We start from the raw sequence: 21237 nt of genomic DNA, 5'->3' as shown, positions 1-21237 counted from the left end.
TAACTGTTAAATGTTTTAAATATTAACTACATATTAATAACCTGTTAATTAACTTTCAGACCAGGCAAGCGATAGCTTTGAAAACTTAACTTACCGAGCTCCCCCAATGACCAGTGCAGGGAACTAACCTCTTAACCTTGTTGTAACAGAAATAATAAGTTCTGGATCCCGAGATGAAGTTAAACAGATGAGTTTATTGCAAGCAAAGAACAATAAAACCGAAGTCCTATTCCCGCAAGGAACAGCAAAACCGAAGTATTGTTCAAAGTGCAGGTACAAACTTTTAGTTTATATAGCCCCTTCCTGCTGCTTCTGACATAGCTCATTATTATAGTACTAGCCCTTTGCTGCCGCTTCTGACGTAGCTCAGTACTATGGTAATGGGGAGAGGTCACGGTGTTTGGCCAGTTCACATCCTTTTGGCCAAATGGTCAGGGTTTTAGGTTACCCTCCCTGGGGGTTTCCTAGCTGGCATCTGGAATCCTTATCAGTTCTTCCATAAACTCCAGCCTGTTGCTAAGAAGTCCAGTCTTCATGCAGAAAGGACTTAGTTAACCCCTTTTTCAAATCTTGTATCTTTCTTCACCCTCTAGATTTCCTAACAGTTTTAAAGCAGTGCAGTACCTTCTCCTGCCTCCTGAGACAGGTCATGAGTTGTTCCACAACGGATCTGATAGCAGCGAAGACTCGGTTGTCTGGGATCTTGCTCCTCTCTGTGGAGAAGAACTCGCTCACCTGCTGGGCCAGAGACTGCGGGGTGAAGGAACAGTCAGAGAAATTAGGTTCTCGGGAAAACACTGAACCTCCAACACTGAAATTCAAACGTCACTGTGAAGTAAGAAAACAAACAATATAAACACAAACATCTTTCCAGCGTTTAGAAAACCATGAGACCCACTCGGGGTCAGAGGATCTGATGGAGGCGCTGATGAATTCACCTGGGCTTTCTGGAAGAGCGCAGTTTGGCAGACCTCCTCTTCACTGAGGAACTGTATGTGGACGTAGCCTCCCAGGACCCCTGTCAGAAGACTCATGCAGCGAATCAGACACTCTGGAGGCGTGGTCTGAGACTGGAACGGCACAGACAGGACAGTCCTGAAATACACCTGTCAGCTCTCCTACAGGAGGAACTCGACAGAGAGACTCAGGTATTCTTTTCTGAAGGTTTTAACAAAGGCGAGAAGGACACGTGCCACATCTCTGCGTTCTGTGTCTGCAGGTATAGTAAAATTTTCAATTTCAGAACGGCATTTCTAGCTCAAAGGTTTTTGATAGTCTTCTAGAGTTTTCCCATTCAAACAAATCAGCTCTCTGGCCATTCAGGGCTCCTTGACGTACTCTCCATAAACCAGGTTGCTGTACCCCCTCACACACACACCCCCCCCACACACTCACGCACACCCCTCACACACTTACGCAGGAGCACACACACACCGTCACATACTCACACAGGAGCACACCCACACACCCACACACCCACACACCCACACACCCACACACCCACACACAGGAGCGCACACACACAGGAGCGCACACACACAGGAGCGCACACACGCACTCACATCTGGAGAGTAGCAGTCGAGTAGGTGGTCAGCCACAGACATGAGGTCCCCCTCCACTCTCTCCCTCACAGGCTGCAGGACAGTGTGGGGACCCCGGGCAGAGTCTTTGCTGCAGGACTGCGCCCCCGAAATCACATGGTTGGGCATTTCATCAAACGTGCTCTGCAGATACAGGCTCTCAATTTCCACAAGGGCATCCTCCTCGTCCGATACTGACCGCTCCTGGGGGAGGCTTGAAATGAGAGAAGCGCCATATTGTCAAAGCAATGCAATAGGTGCTATGGAAGAAGTATTCCTTTTAGACGTTCATCGAGAAGAAGTTATTCCGAACGCATCAAACTAGATCTTGATGGGACAGTTTCTCAGATTGAAATCCTTATGAGCCGAACATCGTCTGTGCTGGAGGAAAGAACATCAGTGGCTGAAGTTCAATACTAGGATAACGCTCAGTGAGGTGTCGGTGTGGGGAGAGGGAATCTGAATTTACAAACCTGTCCCAGGAGAGAGGGGCCTGAAGAAAGTCCATTCCAGACCTGGAGTCTTTCAGCATCAGAGCCACCAGGATTCTGGGAACAAGCTGGTGTGGGAAGTCCCTGTGGGTCACAAAGGAACAACTGGTTAGGAACCAGTCCAGTGACGAGCAAGAAAACACATTCCCAAGCCTGAAGGACTGTCATACACTGACAGGCAGAAAGAATGTAGTCTTAAACACCTAAGATTGTGCAGCAACCTGATCCAAGTACTCAAGATCCTCAACAGTCATGGTGGATTTCTTCAGTATCATGAGCGAAACTCAAATTAGAAACCATGTGGAAATACATTTAAAACCCGAGAACAGGGGGTAACTTGTTGTGCCTGAAGCTGGAAGCCAGGCTTCTTCCAGGAAATGACAGGATGAGATCTTCGGACCAGTAAGCTACTCGCGGCCAGACTAGCTGAATGGACATCCTAAACATGAGTGATCTTTCTCGTGATCTGACATCAACAAGAACGACCCTCCCGAACGCGGACACTCCTTTATCACTCCCACTCCAACCCGCAGTGTCACGGGAGCGAGGGTGAGAGACGGAGTCTTCCTGAGGCGCCTCACCTGCAGACGACCAGGTGTGGCTTGGAGCTCTCCTCACCCTCCTCGCTCAGCTCGTACAGCAACAGCCACCTGGTGATCGCCTCCCTGGGGCTGGGCGGCCCGCTGCCCTCGTCCGCCACGGCGCAGTGCAGGCCCGTGTCCAGGCGCTCGGGGACGACACACTGCAGCAGCACCTGCGCCAGGCACTGGGCTGCCGCCCTGCGGGAAGAGCTCACGTCACAGACAGCCGCGAAACCACACAGGACTGGCCACCAGAACTACTGGCAACGTGCTGCGCAGCCATGCAGGTATGCCTCTGGGACTGTGGACAGGAAGCACTTTACACAAAGAGCACGGGTGTGTGGAGCAAGCAGCCCCGGCCGTGTTTCTACAGCAACATCCAGAGCATCTTTCAGTAAACAGTGAGATAAGATCCTCAGATCAATCCAACAACCAGCAGGCGAGGAAGAGGAGTCAACTGGAGCCCTCCTTCATAACTCTCCTTGCACTCTTACTGCAGTTGAATAAGGCTTCAGAGAAACTCACTTACAGCATGAAACTCACACTGCTAGTGTTATACGAATCACATAGCCCTGGCTTCCCTTGTTTGTGTTGTAGCAACACCGCTCCACTGTAAGCCTTACTTTTAGGAGCTGATTGTGAAGCTCAATATATTTTTCTTTGCTAAGAAACAGACAACTGAGAACGTCACTCCAGTGAAATGGCAATAAAACATGAATACAACCTACTGTGAATCCGTAACTAAAACGCACAAACGGCCCCGGAACAGACGGTGCAGCAGCGAATCAGCGCTCACTCACGGGGAGGGCTTGCAGGCCGAGCCGGAGAACACCCTCCACAGCTCCTTGTCGGCCGGCGCCAGGGCTGCTCGGACGATGGCGTGCAGCAGCCCGAGGGACAGCGCCTCCGCCTGCGGCGAGCTGACGCCCTGCAGGGCCAGAGCCCACAGCCGGCTCCACAGCTTCCGCAGCTCGGGCCCGGGTTGCAGGGCCCGGCAGGCCGCCGCCACCGCCGCCCGCAGGCAGCGCATCACGTACAGACTCCTCTCCCCTCGCCTCTGCTGCTGCAGCAGCTGGCACAGCGCTGACAGGAGGGGCACCAGCTCCCGGCCCGGCAGGATAGACGGGTACTTGGAGAGCAGCACCTCCGTGATCTGCAACCTGGGTGGCAAAGGGCACCGGTGTAAGAAAGCCTGGGCAGCACTGTCACCGCCGCACGCAGGCGGCACCCCCAGTTACAGCCCTGAGCGCGCATCGCACACGAGACAGGCGGTGTGAACCAGCACCAGAAGAGGCTTTCCTGAGCTACAGCCTGGACACCGCGAAGGGCGAGGCAGAGCTGCAGGTCTGTGTCTTGTCCCCAGTCCACTACTGCTCTCACAAACTCCAAACCCCCTCCCACAAAGCTCATCCCCGCTCCGGTCGTCTCACCAGGGAATGACGTTGAAGTCGCTGTGAGAGGGCTGCAGGTGCTCGCGGACGACCTCCCAGCCGAGCTCGATGCGCCTGCGCTTGCTGGGAGCTCCTCCCTCCGGCTGCGTCACCTCCAGGTGCGACTGGGTCACCTCCAGCACCTGGGTGTCGTGGGTGAAGAGCTACGGAGAGCACGTGTAAAAGGAGTGTGGCATTGTCAGCTAAATAAAGTCTGGCTGACTGGACAATGGACTGTAGTCAGAGCAGGCAAGGCTCAAGCCTGGATTAAATGAACTACATCTTCAACCCAACCACCAGCCTAAGATCAACAGACTCAGGACCTGATGTCTGATTTCCAAACCCCATTAGCAAACAGCATGCTGCCACCAGGCAGCGGGTTTGTAATCTGCAACCAGAAGGAGGGCTGAGCCAGTAGCTCAATCCAGGCCTCGCGCTGTGCACCGACAGTCTGGGATGTTCTGCTGTATTTAGAAGACAGCACCACTTCCTTCCCAGCAGGCAGAAACGCCAGCGGCCGTACCTGCTGGCAGACGTCGGCAGTCAGCTCGATGAGGTTTTCCTTCACGGCAATGTGGCGCGATCCTGTGGAGTACTTCCCTCGGCTGCCGATCTGGCCAATCTCGCTCACCAGGGCATCGTACAGACTGTAGAGGAGACTCTGCCACTTCGCCCAGTCCTCCGCGTGGGCACCTGCACCAGAGGAGGGTTCAGTGAAGGGGGCGAAGCAGGAGTCCTGTCTAGCGTCTGCTGGTTCTGAGGTAGCGATGCTGTCCCCTCCCACTCCCACTCGCTCGGCTGTTCACAGCACCTGAAAGCTCGCAGTCCACCGCTTCGGCTATGACAAAGATCCTGATGCCAATACATTGTGAAACTGTGGCTGAAGTTAAAATAAATATCAAATCCACTGCAGGCTCATCAAAGAGACAGGCCACTACTGTACACACACCCTCTTTCATCTCATACCCAGCGTGGCCTCTTATTGGAACAGCTTATTGGAGATCCCACTCAGGGCACACGAGTCTCTCCGGGACTCTGCAGCACCCGAGCTCCTGCCGTCCTCACAGTCAGAGTGTTCCAGCCTGGCCTTTCAAGGTTCAAATGTCATTAAAGCCCTCTAAATATACCAGAACATGAGCTAAGAGTAGCTTAAGTGTGCAGAAACAAAGCAGAAGGTAACTGGAAATCTGCTTGAACTGACGTGCCGCGGCCTGGTCTCACCCTTATCCTGCGTCTTGGCTCCCTTCGGATGGTGGACGCGCAGCTGCAGGTGGAAGAACCTCACGATCTCCTCCTTCAGCAGGTCCTGCGGCCGCCGCTGGGCCCAGACGCACAGGACAGAGGGCAGGAGCTCCTCCCCCAGCCCGCAGACCCGCGTGCGGCAGTTCACGGCCGAGGCCCTCAGGAAGATGTTCAGAGCAGCCAGCAGGTGCTCCAGGACAGCCAGGTACTTCTCCCGCCTGCACGAGGCACAGAACACACGCTCAGGCGTCACGGACCGCAGGGCAGGGCTCTCCTCGGAGCGGCGAGGCACGGTACCTGGCGTTCAGCAGCGCTCGGGAGAAGAACTTGAAGAGCTTGTGCGCCAGCCCCTCTGTCTGCAGGCAGCAGCCCCTCACCAGGGTGTGGATGATCCTGCTCACCAGCACGCGGTTGATGGCACTGGAGCTGCTGTTGTAGAAACCGCAATACACCTCCAGCAGCTCTGGACAGAAGAACACAGGGAATCTGCACTTCAACACGGCACAGCAGCTCTATTTCACTGTTAATCTTTCCATGTACAGACTCTAATTCCACCCTGACTGCTGAGCTGAAGTCGGAATGGGGAATATATTAGTCTGGGCTCACACACTGATTGGAGTGGGAGCTCAGGTGCTGGTTAAGGCACCTACCAGCCCACTGATGCTGCGTGACCTCACACCAGTACTTGCGGACAGACAGGATGTCCTTCAGCAGGATGCTGCTGTAGTCCTCTCCATAGGCACTGCAGGAGAAGGAGCTCCTGAGGACGCCCACCAGGTGAGCCAGGAGGTCCGTGCACTTCAGGCGGGGGCCTCCTGCGAAAGGCAATCGCTCCAATGTGTGAACAACGGGCAGAGAAAGGAGGCAGGAGATTAAGCAAGCAGTCAAAGAGCTGCCAAAGATCTGTGTTGACTTAAAACACGGTCACTTACTTTTGTTTGCACATCTGATGAAGAATTTGAGCAAGCTGCTGACTTCCTGCATTTTTTTGTGCCTGTTTGCTTGTGTGGTGGCGGACACATTGGCCTTCCCGGTCTGCAGCGCCTCTGTTTCTCTCTCCACGTACCGGCGCAGAACCCTTCAGGGACGAGAGCCGCTGCTGCGTCAGACTCGCCTGGGCCGCAGTTAATTAAAGCATCCAATTTCTAAACTGCACGTCCGGCAGGGGCTTCTTAAACACCCTTTCGCTGCAGATGTCACTACGCTCGGCCAGACCGCTGAAATCGCGACCCGCTCACACGACTGAGAGCCTGGTGGTAAAAACGGGGGAGCTGGGCTTTTGTTTTCTGACAAGTTCAGAATACTACACACTGGCCGTCACTCGTGAGTTTACCGTTCTCTCCTGCAAGGCCAGCAGAGGTGCCATCCTGCTTGTGCTGCTCTGCTACAGCTGCCCTGGCAGTACAGTGCAAGAACACAGGAGCACAGCGCACTGGGGCTTCTACATGAGCCAGTAAGAGCTGCGGCTTGTGCAAGAGGTTTTACAGCATCTTTGCCATTTTACAAGGCATTCCCCCTCAGCTACATACAGAGCACCTCCGGCAGTCCCTGTGACAGCTGTTCCAAACAGGAGCACTGCTCGGCTGCGTGTGTGTATAAACCGAATCGAGGAAAGGGTGGGTGCACAGCAGTTAGGTTGTGTTACAGAAAATCCAAAACAAGGCTTCACAACTAACACACAGGAAACATCCTCAGTGACTAATGCGACCTGGAGCAGACCGGCATGAACTCATCACACGGTCATTCATTCGGGCACATTTTAAGAGCGCCTACCCAAAGACAGCATCCCAGGTGAGCTGTTTGGAACCCTTCGCTGCTCTTGAAGAACTGGCTCTGTCCAGGGCCTCAACTGTCTCGGGAGACACGATGAGCCTCTTAAATTTATCCGCTTCTTTCTGCAAAACAACATCGACAGGTGGACTCCTAAGAACATTCTGCTAGTGGCAACTGATTGTTTAATCTACAGCTGTTTAATGCATCAAATCCACAATATTGTCAAAACACTCATTTTTTGTTATGTCAGGGAAAATGCTTCATAGGAATGCCAAAGGTTACTCATTTAAAAACATATAAATGTATAAATGAAAGAAAGCTTATTCCATTCTCAGACTTTTTTATAATTTCAGCTTCCTCATTAACCTTTGAACATTTGAGCACTGAAGTGATCTGGTCACTCCTGAGCGACACACGCCCCTGTCCTGCACAGAGGTGAACGCATCTACCTTCCTCTCCGTGGCCTTGTCGCTCTCCAGCCCACGGCAGCACATCAGGAGCTCATGCAGCAACAGGCTCATGTTGTCCTCAGGGTGGCGCTGCACTGGGCGGCCTGCAGAGGCAGACAGGGGAGTCGATGTCGAGTACTGACGCCGCACTGACAGTGCAGGAGCACAGAACCGAACTGGAGAAGCGTGTGTGTGGGGCGGGTTGCAGACACAGGCCTGTTTTGATTCAGTACATCCCCCTCAAAGTATGCCTTCTGATCACAAACACAAACGATTCTATACATAAATAATTACATTAATAAGGGTTTCACATTAATGCAGTTTAAACGTTTTCGGTTTCGTTTTTTTAAAGTGCCCAACCCCCCTATCCCTCTGAGCTGTAGGGAGCAGTCCCTGAGAAACTGCTCAGATCTACAGCGCACACGGGCGATGAGCGGACTAGATTGCCGTCTGATGAACCTTCCACACCAGCCGGACACAGGACGCAGTATTACAGCAGGAGTAGCACTGCTTCAAGTGCTTCAAGTCCAGGAGTCCCCGTCTGCCTTCAGAAGAGCTCGGCGATGATCGTGCTAGGCGTACACTTCAAGAATCACAAGCGAGCTACACACACTTGTTTAGGTCTGCACAGTATTACTAAAATCATACGATCAAGGTCCAGACTTTAAAGTAAAGTAAGCCAGCAACGCAGTCCGATTAAAATTGACGTCGTCATCTTAAACTACTAAACGATTCTCCGCATCTTAAAATCGCTGGGATCTGGGTACCTATCACATACCTCCTTATATAGCTTCCTTTATTCCGCGACAGCGCAGTGTTCTGACGTTCACTTAAACTAAATCCCAAGTGCCGTGCGCTGTAAAGACAGCACAACACGCGCAGCAATACAAACACAAACCGCGCCTCCCCAACTTCAACTTCACTTCCGGGTCGTCGCGAAGACGGGCGGTTCCGCTACCCAATCACGGCCACAGTTTCTGAGATAGCTCCGCCTCCCCAGACCCAGCGAGGCCGGGGTCTCTGGTGCAGGAGCTGTAGACTGAAGCTTCAAACGCACTGCCACTGTAATAATAATAAACTTTATTTTATATAGCGCCTTTAAAGGTGGCTTCTCAAAGCGCTTTACAGGATGACAATAACAATAAATAAGAAGAGTACAACAATAAATAAGAAGAATACACAAGATAAGACACAATTACAATATATAGAGGAGACCGTGGAAGGTGGTATTAAGAAGAGCAGAGGGGTGAAGAATGGAACCAGTTCAGTAAAGGCTTTTCTGAAGAAGAGGGTTTGAGTCTGGATTTGAAGGAGTTTAGAGAAGGTGACTCTCTGATATCCTTGGGGAGAGAGGTCCAGAGCTTGGGGGCATAACAGGAGAAGGCCCTGTCGCCCATACAATGTAGACGGGCTTGGGGGACAGTAAGGAGGGCAGAATTTGAAGAGCGGAGGTTGCGAGGTGGGGAGTAGGGTGATAATAGTTCAGACAGGTATTGAGGTGCCAAGCCATGTACAGCCTTATAGGTGTATTTTTAATCCCGTTGAAAAAATACAGAATATCATATCATTTGTCATCGATTTAATCATGACACTTGCTCACTATTACATACATAAAATTAAACAGATATAAGAGCATGTCTCCAGACTTTTTGCTATAAACGTCATAATATAAAATCTGTGTGTACCTTGCCTTGATTTATCTGATTTAATTTTTTTGTAAAATGCAGCTGTGGTGTGTACCCCTGACGATGTTATGTATATAAACTCTTGTCTGTACTGTATATATTATAGTTGCAATAAAAAAATTTGATAAAATAACATTTCCACTGACAGAATATCTGTTTGGACCTCTGATTTATTTTATGCCAATTTCCCTTGTTACACACACTTAACGTTTTATATAATATTTTGAACTGTATGTACATCTCCGGCACGTATCGCTGTCCCGCGTACTGACATTGACCGAACACCCGAACTACATTTCCCATGCAGCCTTTCAGACCAATACTTCCGGGTGAAACGTGCTGAATTTCCGCGCTTTTTCTGCGGGTGGGTGTTATTGGGAGTTGTGTTCAGCTGAGCTGAGAAAAAGTATAACGGTTCAAATGTGTGCTGTTTGGTTTTCTTTCATGACTGTGCATTTGAGGGCCAGTTGAAAAGGCTTCACAACAGCCATGTTGCTACCATCTGACATTGCGAGGCTGGTTTTGGGTAAGTCGGAGCGGTCGCAGCGGGGTCTGTTGCGGGAGACAGGCGTATAGCCGGGGAGTTTGCTCTGCGCTCGCAGCTGAGAGCTGTGTTGATCACAAAGGGGCCCTGCAACACGTACCAGAGCCTGTATTTGGGGGACGAGAGCATGGTTAGCTAAAGAGCGTGTCTTTCACTGTGTAGATGACAGAAAGCACTGCATATAATATTTGATGCATTATATCGATACCACTGGGTGTAAGCTTTCTGAAACAACGGTGGCCGGAGTACTGCCACCTAAAATACTAAATTACACATCAGGTACGTGTTTATGTCAAATTCCATAAAGACTGTGACGAAATCATTAGTACTGGGGAAAAATGTCCAGTACATCAGATGTCAGATTTTGATAGTATTCAAGTGGCGTTTATGACCTTGCCAATATTTCAGTTGCAAGGACATTCTCAGAAATCAGAAATGTCCGAACAAATGTGCATAATTCGCTTATTGACAAAGGATGTTTATTTTTGGATGCATGCCCTGGTGAGTTGATATTGCTTTTGATGAAATTCCAGTAAATGAGGTAAACCGAGTGCTTGTTTGTTCTGGGGTGCGCCAAGGGTATCTCCAACAGGAGCGCCTGACTGCCTCTTGCCGGGCGTTTATCAGCGAGAGTCCGGACCTGAAGGAGTACGCGGAGCACAGCACCGAGGACGGAGCGATTCCTGCCTGCGTGTTTGTGAGTGCTGTCCGATCTCAGCAGAGCCCCTCGCCCCTGGACGCTGTAATGGAAAGACTTGTGGAAATTTGGCATCTTATGGCATGCACATGCAAAATTTCACTCTTTATTCTCTGCGAAAGTCTCACCGTACCTAAGCCCTCATTAGCTGTGTGCATTAAATAGCTTGCATTTCATGTGCTAGATTTGTTTTCATGAAAACGGCATACATAGTGTTAGACATCTCTATATCCTATATTTCCCTGCGTTCTGCTTTGTCATGTTGTTTTGTCTTTGCAGTCTTTGTTTGGGAAAAACCTGAACACCATTCTGAACGAGTACGTTGCCATTAAAGCAAAAGGCAAGTACTGGAGGATTTTAAATAACTTCAGCCTCAGAGCTTCATATGTTCATGTTTTGTTAATATACCACTGTCTTTTTTTTTGTCAAGAATGCAGCCAGGAGTCACAGGTACCTGCTATGATGACGTCGCTCTGGAGGAAGTTGGATTTCACTCTGAATCAGATCAGGTAAAAGGAAACTTTTTAACTGGATTTCTGGGGGTGGGGGTAAATAGAGCCTCTTGTTTCAGGATATACAAGCGTGAGAACTTGCTCCTGGAGACTGTCGCAGCAGTGTTTTTACCAGAGCTTCAGAATGGAAGAAGAATCTTGTAGATAAACTGGCATGAGCTCCTGACATCACACAAACAATTTCTTGTGTCATCTGTGTTACGAAAAAACTACTACGGCTCAGGAACCAGTTCAGGGTAGAGTAACCATATACATTGCTGGACCAGCGTACACCCTGCACAGACAGACTAGAACTGAACCTTTGTAGGGTTCAACATAAAACGAGGCATTGAAAAACCCATCCCAGTGGAATTCTTCTGAACAGAGTGACGCACTTACCAGAGGGCGTAGGTGGAAACGACATTTAAAACTAGGAACAGGAGGCACTCCCTTACGCAACAGGCTGTGGGAGTGTGGAACAAACCGTCCAGCCATTTTGTCCGAGCTGATGCCCTGGCTTCTTTCAAGAAACAACCAGATAAGATCCATGGATCAGTGACCTTTCCATAGTTTTGACGTCTGGGGTTCCCAGTCCTGAGACCCCCACACCTGCCGTTTTTTTCCACCTGAGCACTTAATAATCAAGCCTCCAATAGACCTCAGTATAGGTTTAATTTAATTCACCTCTTTAATTGGCTTTCAGTTTCCAAACAGTTTGGAGGCTGCCTTTTAACTATTGTGTTCCTCAAGAAACTTAAAATCTCCAACTGTTTACTGGGGGGGGGATCTTTCAGAAGTCCTAACCAGGTGACTTGTGGGTTCAGTGAGGGTTCATGTGAAGCAACGAAAGCCAGCGGGTGTGGGGGTCCCCTTTGTCCCTGGGGGCCCCGCTCTGCGTTCCTCCCACTGCCAGCACTCGCCTGCCCGCGAGGCTCTGCCTTCACTAGCTTTCCCTGAAGCTTTTATTGGCCTTCCAGGTCTGTTTTAATGCTGAGGTTATAATCGTAATCTACAGGGAGGTCTGTCGTGAGTGTCCCATTTCTATAAATGAAATATTATAATTTGACACATTCCAAATTTTGCAGGACTGTCAGATATTATCTTTTAAGCAAGACTGTTTTTCAGGGTGGCTTAATGATGTCTATTGCTCTCCCTAGGTGTATGCAGAACTCTCCAAGCATTTACAACAACCAAAGATGTAAGCTGGCTTTTTCATTTTTATTATTTAAATGCAGTTTATTTTTTCTGTCCGGTATCTTTTCACTGCATTTTAGATTTTAGGAAAACACAGGTCTTTCATACCATAATGAGTCCGTTAAATGGATTTCTCAGAATTTTAGGAGAAAAGGGGAAATTGAAGGTTTAGAGAAAAGAAAAAAGATAACAGTTTTTTTCCTCTGCACATTTATAACAACCGTCTTATAAATGTCTCCTTCCATGTCGATCTCAGACATTCTGGAAAGTTCTGTCCTGCATTCGCAGATGTTTCCATATTTAAGAGAAAAGAAAAGCATACTGTATTGTTTTCTTAGCTGAAATTGACCATCCTTTCGTAATGAATCAGATCCTGCACAGTCTGTTGGCATTGCAACTATTCATTGCTTCTGGCTTTTTCAATATTAAAAAAGATTTGATGATTTTTTAATCTCATAGATTCCTGGCTTTGTGAATTTTTATTCCCCTCTGCCTTTTGGCACATTTGCAGTATCAGCCTGTACTTTCAGATCTTTGTTCTCGGGTGTCCGGCGCTGCTTCTCTCTGCGTGCGTGTCCGTGACGCTCCTCGGAGCCCTCACCCCTGCTGTGTGCCCGTGTGCCCATGTTGCAGTTCGCACCCGGAATGGGATCCTGAATGTGCGGCATCAGAGAGCTCAGCCCTCCCCGCCAGTTCCGGGCGGCTCCGGGCTGCTGTCTGTCACTCCCTCTTCCGGCCAGCACAGCCCCGGCCCCGTGTGCGTGGCTCAGGCCATGCTGGGGTGCTCCACTCCCATCTGCTACAGCTCCCTGCACGCGAGACCCTCCCCCCTGTGCGTCAGCCAGTCTCAGGGCCAGGAGCGAAGCAGGGCTGTGCTCAACGTGAGCAGTAAGTGGAACACCGAGGCGGGCTCGATAGAGTCCGTGGTGAACGTGTAGTTAAAGATTTTGTTTTGTGTTATGCACGTGGTTTTTAGTTTTTTGTGTTAGTCCTATGGCCTTTGTTCTACAAAAACATTCTGACCTGTTAAATAGTACTTGTCACTACATTAGTCTCTCATAATGACAGATCATCAGTGTGTCCATTTAAGGAAAAATCCTTGCCCGAATTCTGAGTACAGTGGAGGAAAGCTTGTATGTAAAGGCTGCCTGAGGACTGCAGTTTACTGGTTCCTTAAGAGCCCCTTTTGTTTTGTTTCCTGTAGGAGATTCCCCTCTGCAGGTTGTTGTTCCAGATCGCAGATTTAGCCCAGGACAGTTGTCTCCGGGCCGCAGGAAATGGTGAGGAGACCGCTGAGAAGGTGTGGCCTTCCTAAAGTCAACGTTTTTTCCAAGAGGATTCTCTGCTTTGCTGGTTTGTGTTGCTTCAGCACCTGTGTCATTTCTGAATCCTTCCAGCTGGAAAACTCTGCAGTGTTGTATGTAAAGAACACATGTCTGCTGAGAGCCATGTCTGTGTCTTTCTCCCTGTGTTTGTCTGCTCGTTCCTGCTTGACAAGGGTGGAATCTGCAGCTCAGGCTGAGGTGGCAGCTGGCCCAGGCGCAGTGGTCTCTCCGTGCCTTGCAGCCTGCGTGCTGTTAGTGTATGAGCTGTGTGGAAGGGATACAGGAAGGCCTGATCCTCCTGTGCTGTGCGGTGTTTCAGTGACTCCCCCAGGAGGAGAGGTGGGCTGCTGGCTGGACAGGGCGGAGCACCCAGGACCCCCCAGATATCTACTGTCATTGCGGAGACTGAGGAAATCCAAAATGAAGGAGAGCAGGAGCCCGTCTCGGAGAGCTTTCCCGTGAGTCCCACCTCCTTCCACATCGGAATCGGATTCTCAAAGTCAGGCGGATCTCTAGCATCTGTTTCTCTTCTGTTCCAATGATTTATTCCATCCTTGTTTCTTACAGCAAATGGTTATAGAGAACGCCAGGGACAAGATACTTAGTGACAAGTCCCTGCAAGAGAAACTTGCAGAAAACATTAATAAGTTCTTGGGAAGGTAAGATGAAATTGAATGGCATTTTACATTAATGGTCAGCTAGTTAAAAGTCTGTAAACCTACATTGCTGGAAACATGGGTAGGAGTCTAAACAAGGACCAAAACTGACAGAGCTTTATTTTAGCCAGTAATCTTTATTGAAAAGTTTAAGCAGTTTTTTCGATGGGAGATTGACTCTGAAGTCCATATCCTTTTGCAGAATCCCAAACCAAAAGTTTTACAAAATAACAGCATCCTGACCACAACCAGGTGACCCCTGATAACTGCACTGTAAGTGTACAAACTCTTCTGCATACACACCATGGTCACCCTCTTCACCAGAGCACGAAGTCTGTCCTGTTGGTGTCAGGCTACGGCAGGTGTGTGCATCAAGTGCACCTTGAACCATGTAGGTACAGCAGTGCCACCTGGTGGTCAATCTAGGAAAGTGTTTTAAATGATAAGGCATTGAAGATACAGACTGTCCCCAGTGTCTGTGCAGATTTTCCATAGTGTGGATAGCCTTTCTGTGCTCATTCTCTTCCTGGTGCTGCTGTAATAGTTCGGGATAAGCTGCTGGTGTTCTCCGGCAAGCTTCCCACATCTGATTCATGTGATGCATTTTGGGCACAAAGAAATCTGGCTCTGATTTTTTTTTGGTGTTTGTTGACAGTGAAAACAATCCTCAGACTTCTAAACAAGGTGCAAGTGGTGCTGTGGTGCAAGATCCGTCAATCGATGAAATATTAGGTCTCCAGGTAATTTTTCTTGGATTTTAGAAACATAACATATGACCATATATCATTTTTAAAATATATTAGAGTGGATGCTTCACAGCAGGTTACACATATTTGTTGTTTTAAGCTTCCATCTTTCTTGCTCAGAAGTGCCAAAGTGAACAGATTATTGGGAGAATTTAGATCCAGGAGCTGCATCAGCACATGAGTCACGCAGGACAAAATGGCCCTTAATTCCTCACTGAAGAAAATGCTTGCCTTTTTATTTTTTTGGTGTGGAACTTCCATTTGTTCCTATTTGTTACTATCTATTAATTCTGCTGACTTGTTTATCCAGCGCAGCTAGAGTTTGTACCTCAGGCGAGACCTGTGTATTTCGCTAGAGCAATCTGGGGGAGACTCCTGGCTCAAGAGGCTTGAACCCACAGCCCCGCAGTTACGAATCCAGGGCCCTGATCTTTGCTGCACGTGCTGCTGCCTTCATATCGCTCTTGTGTTTATGCAGGCGGAGATCCACATGACAGATGAGGCCATCCGTGACATTCTGGAGCAGACCGAGTCGGACCCAGCCTTCCAGGCTCTGTTCGACCTGTTTGATTACGGTACGGGGGTAGTAAGGCTGAGTGGAGGACTGGTGCCGTGCTTCGTTAGCTTCGGTGATCATTTGCATCAAATGATGCTCATCGGATTATTGCAACTTTTTTAAATTAGTCACAAAAGTTGTGCTCTGTTGCTTGGTGTGCTGTTCTACTGTTCAGTTAAAAACTCCAGTTAATTCCATTTTCTTTTCTCTGACGGCAGGGAAAAACAGAAGCAGTGAACCTGGTGTCCAGGGAGGTGCGGGTCCCATTAGCGTAGACCAGAGTGCAGCTCCAGCAGAGGCCCAAGAGTCTGAGCCCAGTGAAAGCCCCTCTGAACCTGGAGATCAGGGTAGGTGCAATCTTCAAATCACTGAAAGCCCCTCACCGTGCCCTTCAGGCAGAACCTTTCTACTGTAAATCACCATCTTTGTTTCCTTTTTTTTTTTTAGGGGCTGGTTGTAAAGATTCAGTGTCTGTCATGGTGCCCACACCTAGAACACCCAAGACAAAGAGCGACTCCGGCCCCAGGGGCAAGAAGAGCAGAAAAACGGCTCACCCCCTCCCGTGTGTGTCGCGGGGGTTACTGGCCTCCAGTACTCCACACGGAAGCGGTGAGCTCCTCCTGGCAACCAGACCCGCTGCATGTGGAGTAGGGCAGCCCGAGAACAGAGCGACAGCAAGCAGGCACAAGCAAACCAGCGCTTCTCAGCATTGTGGGGCTGCAGTGGAGGCCAGCAGGGGCAGAGACAGCAACAGCAGCCTGTTGACAGCAGACAAGGACGGTGCCAGTTCCTCCCTTGCTGAGGAGGAGGGCATGGACATTGATCTGCACCTGGAAACGGATGCATCACCAGAGCATGTAAGCCAGCCTTCCCCTCTTCAACCACCTGACCAAGAGCACCTCCAGAAGGGATCCACAGACCCCAGTCCTGGCGAGATAAACGCTCCTCTTCCATCGTGTGACGGAGCTCAGTCTGAGATGAGACGACAGGAAGCTACAGGAACTCAGAACAGTCCTCCAGAGCCATTAAAGAGCAGTCAGGACCATGGGTTGGCAGACAAGCAGATGACTGTGTCTCCTTCTGAAGGCCCTTTCGCAGGGGCAGAGCAGACTGATGGCGGTGAACCCAGCAACACCGCGCCAGAGCCGTGGCCTTGTGGTGCCTCCCTCCAAGCCAAAGGCCAGCCTGACAAGCCGGGACCTGGGGCTTCTCCTGCCCTGGGCGAGCTGGCAGGGTCCGCCTGCTGTGCTTCTGTCACGGGGAAGGATGGGCAAGCCATAGGTGAGAGTCACTCTGGGGACGGCAAAGGGCCCTCACCGGCCCCCTGCAGGGGCAGCCCCCGGGAGCTTGTTGCCGTGGCGCCAGGGGCCACTTTACAGCCCCCTGTTGGCAACCCCCCGTGCCAGGAGCACGGCGCCGGTAAGTTTGTCTCCCTGAAGATCATAATCGCCGACGATCAGGAAGAGCGGCTCAGGGACTCGGTGTCGGGGAGCAGCATCTCCAGCACCCCCAGCGACAGGGTCCCCACGATCGTCCTCTCCTCCCCGGCCAAGGCGCCCGTGCCCGCGGGGTCCCTCGTCACCCCCGAGGAGACCGTGCAGGCGGTCAGCTGCCTGCAGAGAGCAGAGCAGTCGAGCCCCAGCTCCGCCAGGCCGCGGGACCCCTTGGGCACCCCCACCGCCGGCCCAGAGGAGGGCGTGCAGCTGTCCCTGGCCTCGGCGCCCGAGGTGCAGGCGGAGGCCGGGTTCCTCCAGCTGGTTCCTGCCTCCAGCTCGTACGGCGGCTCCAGCGGTTACTTCCTCGTGGCGGACCAAGCCGCGGCCGGCCAGGCCGGCAGTCAGCCCCAGGTGATGGTGGGGCCGGTGTCCTCCATGCCGCACATCCTGGCAACGCCACCCCGGAGCCGGCCTGTGATCTCCAGCTCGGGTAAGACTGCCGGGGCCTGTAGGGTCTGGAGGTGTGGGCTGTCCAGCCGTGCTCTTCTCTCCTGCTGTTTGAGTGTTGGAACAGGCAGGAGGAGGCTGTTCAACCTGTTATCCCATTTGGTAGTTAGTAGCTGCTTGATCCCAGGAACTCATCCAGCTGTTTCTTCACAGAAGCCAGGACATGGCTGGGTAATGTGCTCCAGAGAAGAATTTGCGTCATTAACTTTACAGTTTCCGTTACTTGTAATAGAAATAAGATATAGAAAGTAAAGAAAATTAGCACGACTAAGAATAAGAAAGCTTTGTTTTCCCATGCAACAACCTGGGGGAAGACGATGATTTCATAAAGTTTCTTGCGCTCATTTTCATTAACTTTTTAATACCGATAATTACTAATAGTTTTTCTGAAATGGAAAAGTTTTATAACAAAAATATTACTGCAGAATTTTAGTTTTGCAAGCCATGGATCCCTGTTTTTCCCCATGAGGTGTTGTGTTCCACATTCACAAATTCGAATACTGAGGTTTCACGTCAACTGAACCGTTGCCACGGAGGCTGCTAATTGACTGGTGGCTGTTCAAATTTCTGCAGGCTCAGCACTCTTCATTTCCTCTCCAGTCCAGCCCGTGCTGCAGAGCATGGTGGTCCCAGTGTCGGTTGTTGGGCAGAGCACGTCGGGCTCTTTCAGTGTGGCCCCCAGTCAGGTAATCTGATCCCAGACTTCAGTATCGCTGCATTTGCGAACTGACTTCACTTAATCGCCTACCAGTTATGAACAGGTCTTTAATGTGAAAGCAGATTTTCAGCTGTTGCTCTCTGCTGATGTCCCCATAGATGCCGTTATCCGTCCGGCCTGCAGTAAACTGCGCATTTAAGGTCAAACTGAAACCTAAACTGGCCCCCAAAGCCAGCACTGACATAGGTAAGTCACAGCATTGGCCTACAGTCGGGGTGCATTGCACACGGATTGATTTGCACCATATTAAGGTATTCTAATGAGAATATCAAGTTGAGAACTGTTTGGTGTGTAAACTTGTTTTTTAAATTCAGGGTATTAAAATACAATTTTTTCTTTCTAGGTAAATCTGGACCACCTGTGTCAGATCAGGGCACAGATGCCACTGGTTTGCAAAGACAAAAGTAGGTTTATAGAGCCATAGACTCGGTTTCTGTGACATTTTGCTTGTTTTTTCATTGGACTGTTCTGCAGTCACATCCCTGCTTTTGCTCTTTTTTTTCCCCAGTCCTGTGCCACTGCAGCCGAGGCTCAAGACAGCTGGGCCTTCCCAGCATGCAGCAGCTGCAGAGGCTTCCTCTTCTTCACCTCCTCCAGCGTCGGGGTCCAATCCCATGAGCGGGCAGAGCCACAGGAGGGTCCTGTGCTTTGATCTCGCAGCACCCGAGCGGTCCCTCGGCACCACACCTGCCCTGGTCCAGACCAGGAGCTCTGGGGACTCTTCAGCATCCGTGGAAGCACCTGTGGTAGTCACGCCAACAGTGTTCACGGCTGCCTCCTCCTCTGCTGAGCAGCCCAAGACGAAAGGCCCCGGCTGTAAGCCGTGTGACAGCGTTCAGCCTCGAGCCGTCGGGACCGGAGCAGCTGCAGTCAGCAGGGATGGTGATGCACCGAGGCCCGATGCCACAATGTGCCCGGATAGAGGGAACACCTCAGCTCCCAGGAAGGAGTTGGAGAGAAGCAGACCTCCCTCATCCACTGATTCCAGCAAAGGTGCTCCATTGCAGACTGAATCTGAGCACAGGCAGAACCCTCACGGCTCCCGCGGGGACGAAGCTGCTGCGAAGCGAGAGTCCTCCGTGAGGAGTCTGGATTCTGGAAATAAATCTCAGACATCGGACAACAAAGAGGAACAAGGAGGTACCGAGTCAAAGAGGGATTCTGCCCACAGCTGCAAGGCTGCGGCCGCTGACCCCAGGCTGAAGTCGAACGTTTCAGGGACCAGAAAGGAAGCTGATCAGAGTGCAAGGGGGAGGGAGGGGCTGGCGGAGACGAGGGGCCCCTCGCAGGACGCCGTGCACGTCGCAGCCGATAAGGAGAACAAGCTGGAGGGGAGGAGTCAGGAGCGGCAGCCAGCTGCTGCCCTGCCGCCGGTTGAGCCCGCTGGAGCTCATGCCTCCCAGCTCAGTGGTATCCGACACCCTAACAAGACCAGCCCCCTCACTAAGCAGGCGGCGGAGATGCTGCAGGACATCCAGGGGCACATCCCTACTGCCACTCCCTCCAAGAGCCCTGAGCTGCCTCTCCCCAGGACCCCAGGGTCCGGCCGCCAACCCGAAGAGCCTCTGGACTGCCTGAGGACCCCTGTCCGCCCGCGGCAGGGGCGGGACGGAGAGGGCACGCCCCGGCACCTCCCGCCCCCTGCCACGCCCGACCTGCCCACCTGCAGCCCTGCCAGCGAGGCCGGCAGCGAGAACAGCATCAACATGGCCGCCCACACGCTGATGATCCTGTCCCGCGCCGCCATCGCCAGGAAGGGCACGCCTCTGAAGGACAGCGTGCAGCAGCAGGGCACGGCCGGCGCGGGGGCCAAGGACAGGAAGCGCAAGCATGCCAAGGTGTGCTCAAGCCCCCCAGGACAGAAGGACCAGCAGTGCTCCCTCTCGTCGTCCAGTAAGAAGAAAGCCAAGGTAAGTCACCGTGGGCAGAGGAAACACAGGGCCAATGTCTCCACTTGCTCTGCGACTAAGAGAGACCTTTTCCCCGAACAATACCGAGTCCCAGCTTGCGCTGCAGGAAACGGTTACATGCACGTACTTCGGGAACGACCAATCATTTTAATAAAACCTTTGAAGCTATTTGTATTTGTGCTAAAATATAACCAGGGATAAACTATTCGTTTTTTTCCAAAGATGTTTTTACCACGGAAAGTACTATATTAAAATGGAAGATATTTCTTCTGTTTTAATACAGTGTTAGTACAGCAACGCTACTCTTGAATCCTCGACTGCAGCTCCAGTAAATGGCCGGCTGTACGAATGGGTTCTCTCATTGCCATAGGAAAGCAATGGACTTGAGAGCCACCAGCAATCTCTTGGCGTTTTCTGTGCAAGAAACAAATTGTCAGCCTAAATTACACACAGTGCACACAGCAGGAAAAATGGCCTTGATTTTTCCTATGCCCTTTCCTCCAAACAGAAACAGAAGAAGCTGCTGGATTCCTTCCCGGATGACCTGGATGTGGATAAATTCCTGTCATCGCTGCACTATGACGAGTGAAGCCCGACAGCGCAAGGTGGATCTTCACAGGAGCAACCTGAGTGACTGCTCTCCAATCGGCAGCACCTGATGGTCATGCTGGACCCAGAATAAAGAAAATAAGTGCAGAAGGAGAACCTTAAAGGCAGTACTGGGAAAGCTGGTTGACCTAATTGGTGCATTTTTTAATATTCAGAACTGCTGCTCTTTGCTGTGAGCCATTCACCCACTGAAATACTGGAATCAAGATGTTTTGCACATGAGGTTGAGGAGGATGTGATCACTAAGGACAGTGTTAACAGGCTGTAGCTGTGTGTTCCTAATAATTTTGAGTTGTACTTTGAAGGGTATTTTAAAAATGTCTACAATCTCGGTTCCATTGCACATTTTTTAGTATCGGAGTTAAAATGTTTATGCTTTACTCATCTTTTGCCCTAGTTCTACATGTTCCACTAAGTGTTCCACTGTATAGTTTTACAAAACAGGAGTGTTCTTTTGTCCAGTTTTTTGGTTTAGGATGGATAGTATCCTGAATGTTCTTTTTAAGCCATTTGTAATTCCGTACAAAAACTGGTCTCTCAGATCCATAGCACTAATAATGAATGATTATAATAAAAGCCAGTGAGATTATTTCCTCTCTTTAGGATATGAGGAGTAC

At 50.6% G+C, this 21237-nt stretch overlaps 2 protein-coding genes across 6 annotated transcripts in view; one reads left to right on the top strand and one right to left on the bottom strand.

Moving 5' to 3' along the window:
- atm (ATM serine/threonine kinase) overlaps positions 1 to 8423 on the bottom strand; it is a 36242-nt gene extending 27819 nt beyond the window's left edge. For 3 of the 4 annotated variants that reach the window (XM_088920593.1, XM_088920595.1, XM_088920596.1), the window contains exons 1-15: positions 8325 to 8423; positions 7547 to 7650; positions 7098 to 7219; positions 6257 to 6402; positions 5975 to 6139; positions 5622 to 5787; positions 5304 to 5542; positions 4606 to 4775; positions 4083 to 4246; positions 3453 to 3812; positions 2653 to 2850; positions 2054 to 2155; positions 1563 to 1794; positions 939 to 1070; positions 625 to 750 (exon numbers count right to left, since the gene is read on the bottom strand). In XM_088920593.1, the coding sequence (XP_088776719.1) occupies positions 625 to 750; positions 939 to 1070; positions 1563 to 1794; positions 2054 to 2155; positions 2653 to 2850; positions 3453 to 3812; positions 4083 to 4246; positions 4606 to 4775; positions 5304 to 5542; positions 5622 to 5787; positions 5975 to 6139; positions 6257 to 6402; positions 7098 to 7219; positions 7547 to 7618 (2394 nt within the window). In that variant the 5' untranslated portion in view covers positions 7619 to 7650; positions 8325 to 8423. The remainder of the gene's footprint in view (positions 1 to 624; positions 751 to 938; positions 1071 to 1562; positions 1795 to 2053; positions 2156 to 2652; positions 2851 to 3452; positions 3813 to 4082; positions 4247 to 4605; positions 4776 to 5303; positions 5543 to 5621; positions 5788 to 5974; positions 6140 to 6256; positions 6403 to 7097; positions 7220 to 7546; positions 7651 to 8324) is intronic. The other variant, XM_088920594.1, reaches the window with a different exon arrangement.
- A 431-nt stretch (positions 8424 to 8854) lies between these two features.
- Positions 8855 to 21218, top strand: npat (nuclear protein, ataxia-telangiectasia locus). Of its 2 annotated transcripts, XM_088920278.1 has the most exons (19): positions 8855 to 8870; positions 9693 to 9757; positions 10354 to 10472; positions 10752 to 10812; positions 10903 to 10981; positions 12121 to 12161; positions 12791 to 13045; positions 13362 to 13437; positions 13802 to 13940; positions 14050 to 14141; positions 14794 to 14878; positions 15363 to 15459; positions 15659 to 15787; positions 15888 to 17366; positions 17957 to 18069; positions 18200 to 18287; positions 18445 to 18505; positions 18610 to 20011; positions 20520 to 21218. In XM_088920278.1, the coding sequence occupies exons 2-19, from the start codon at positions 9721 to 9723 to the stop codon at positions 20598 to 20600; spliced, it is 4434 nt and encodes a 1477-aa protein (XP_088776404.1). In that variant the 5' UTR covers positions 8855 to 8870; positions 9693 to 9720; the 3' UTR covers positions 20601 to 21218. The 2 variants fall into 2 exon arrangements, with proteins under 2 accessions (XP_088776404.1, XP_088776403.1); XM_088920277.1 differs by lacking the exon at positions 8855 to 8870 and having other exon boundaries at positions 9581 to 9757.
- Positions 21219 to 21237: the final 19 nt, after the last annotated feature.

This window comes from Atractosteus spatula, chromosome 7 (assembly GCF_055471065.1).
Source record: "Atractosteus spatula isolate fAtrSpa1 chromosome 7, fAtrSpa1.hap1, whole genome shotgun sequence".
NCBI classification, from domain to species: Eukaryota; Metazoa; Chordata; class Actinopteri; order Semionotiformes; family Lepisosteidae; genus Atractosteus; species Atractosteus spatula.
This window is presented reverse-complemented; position numbering and strand designations above follow the sequence as displayed.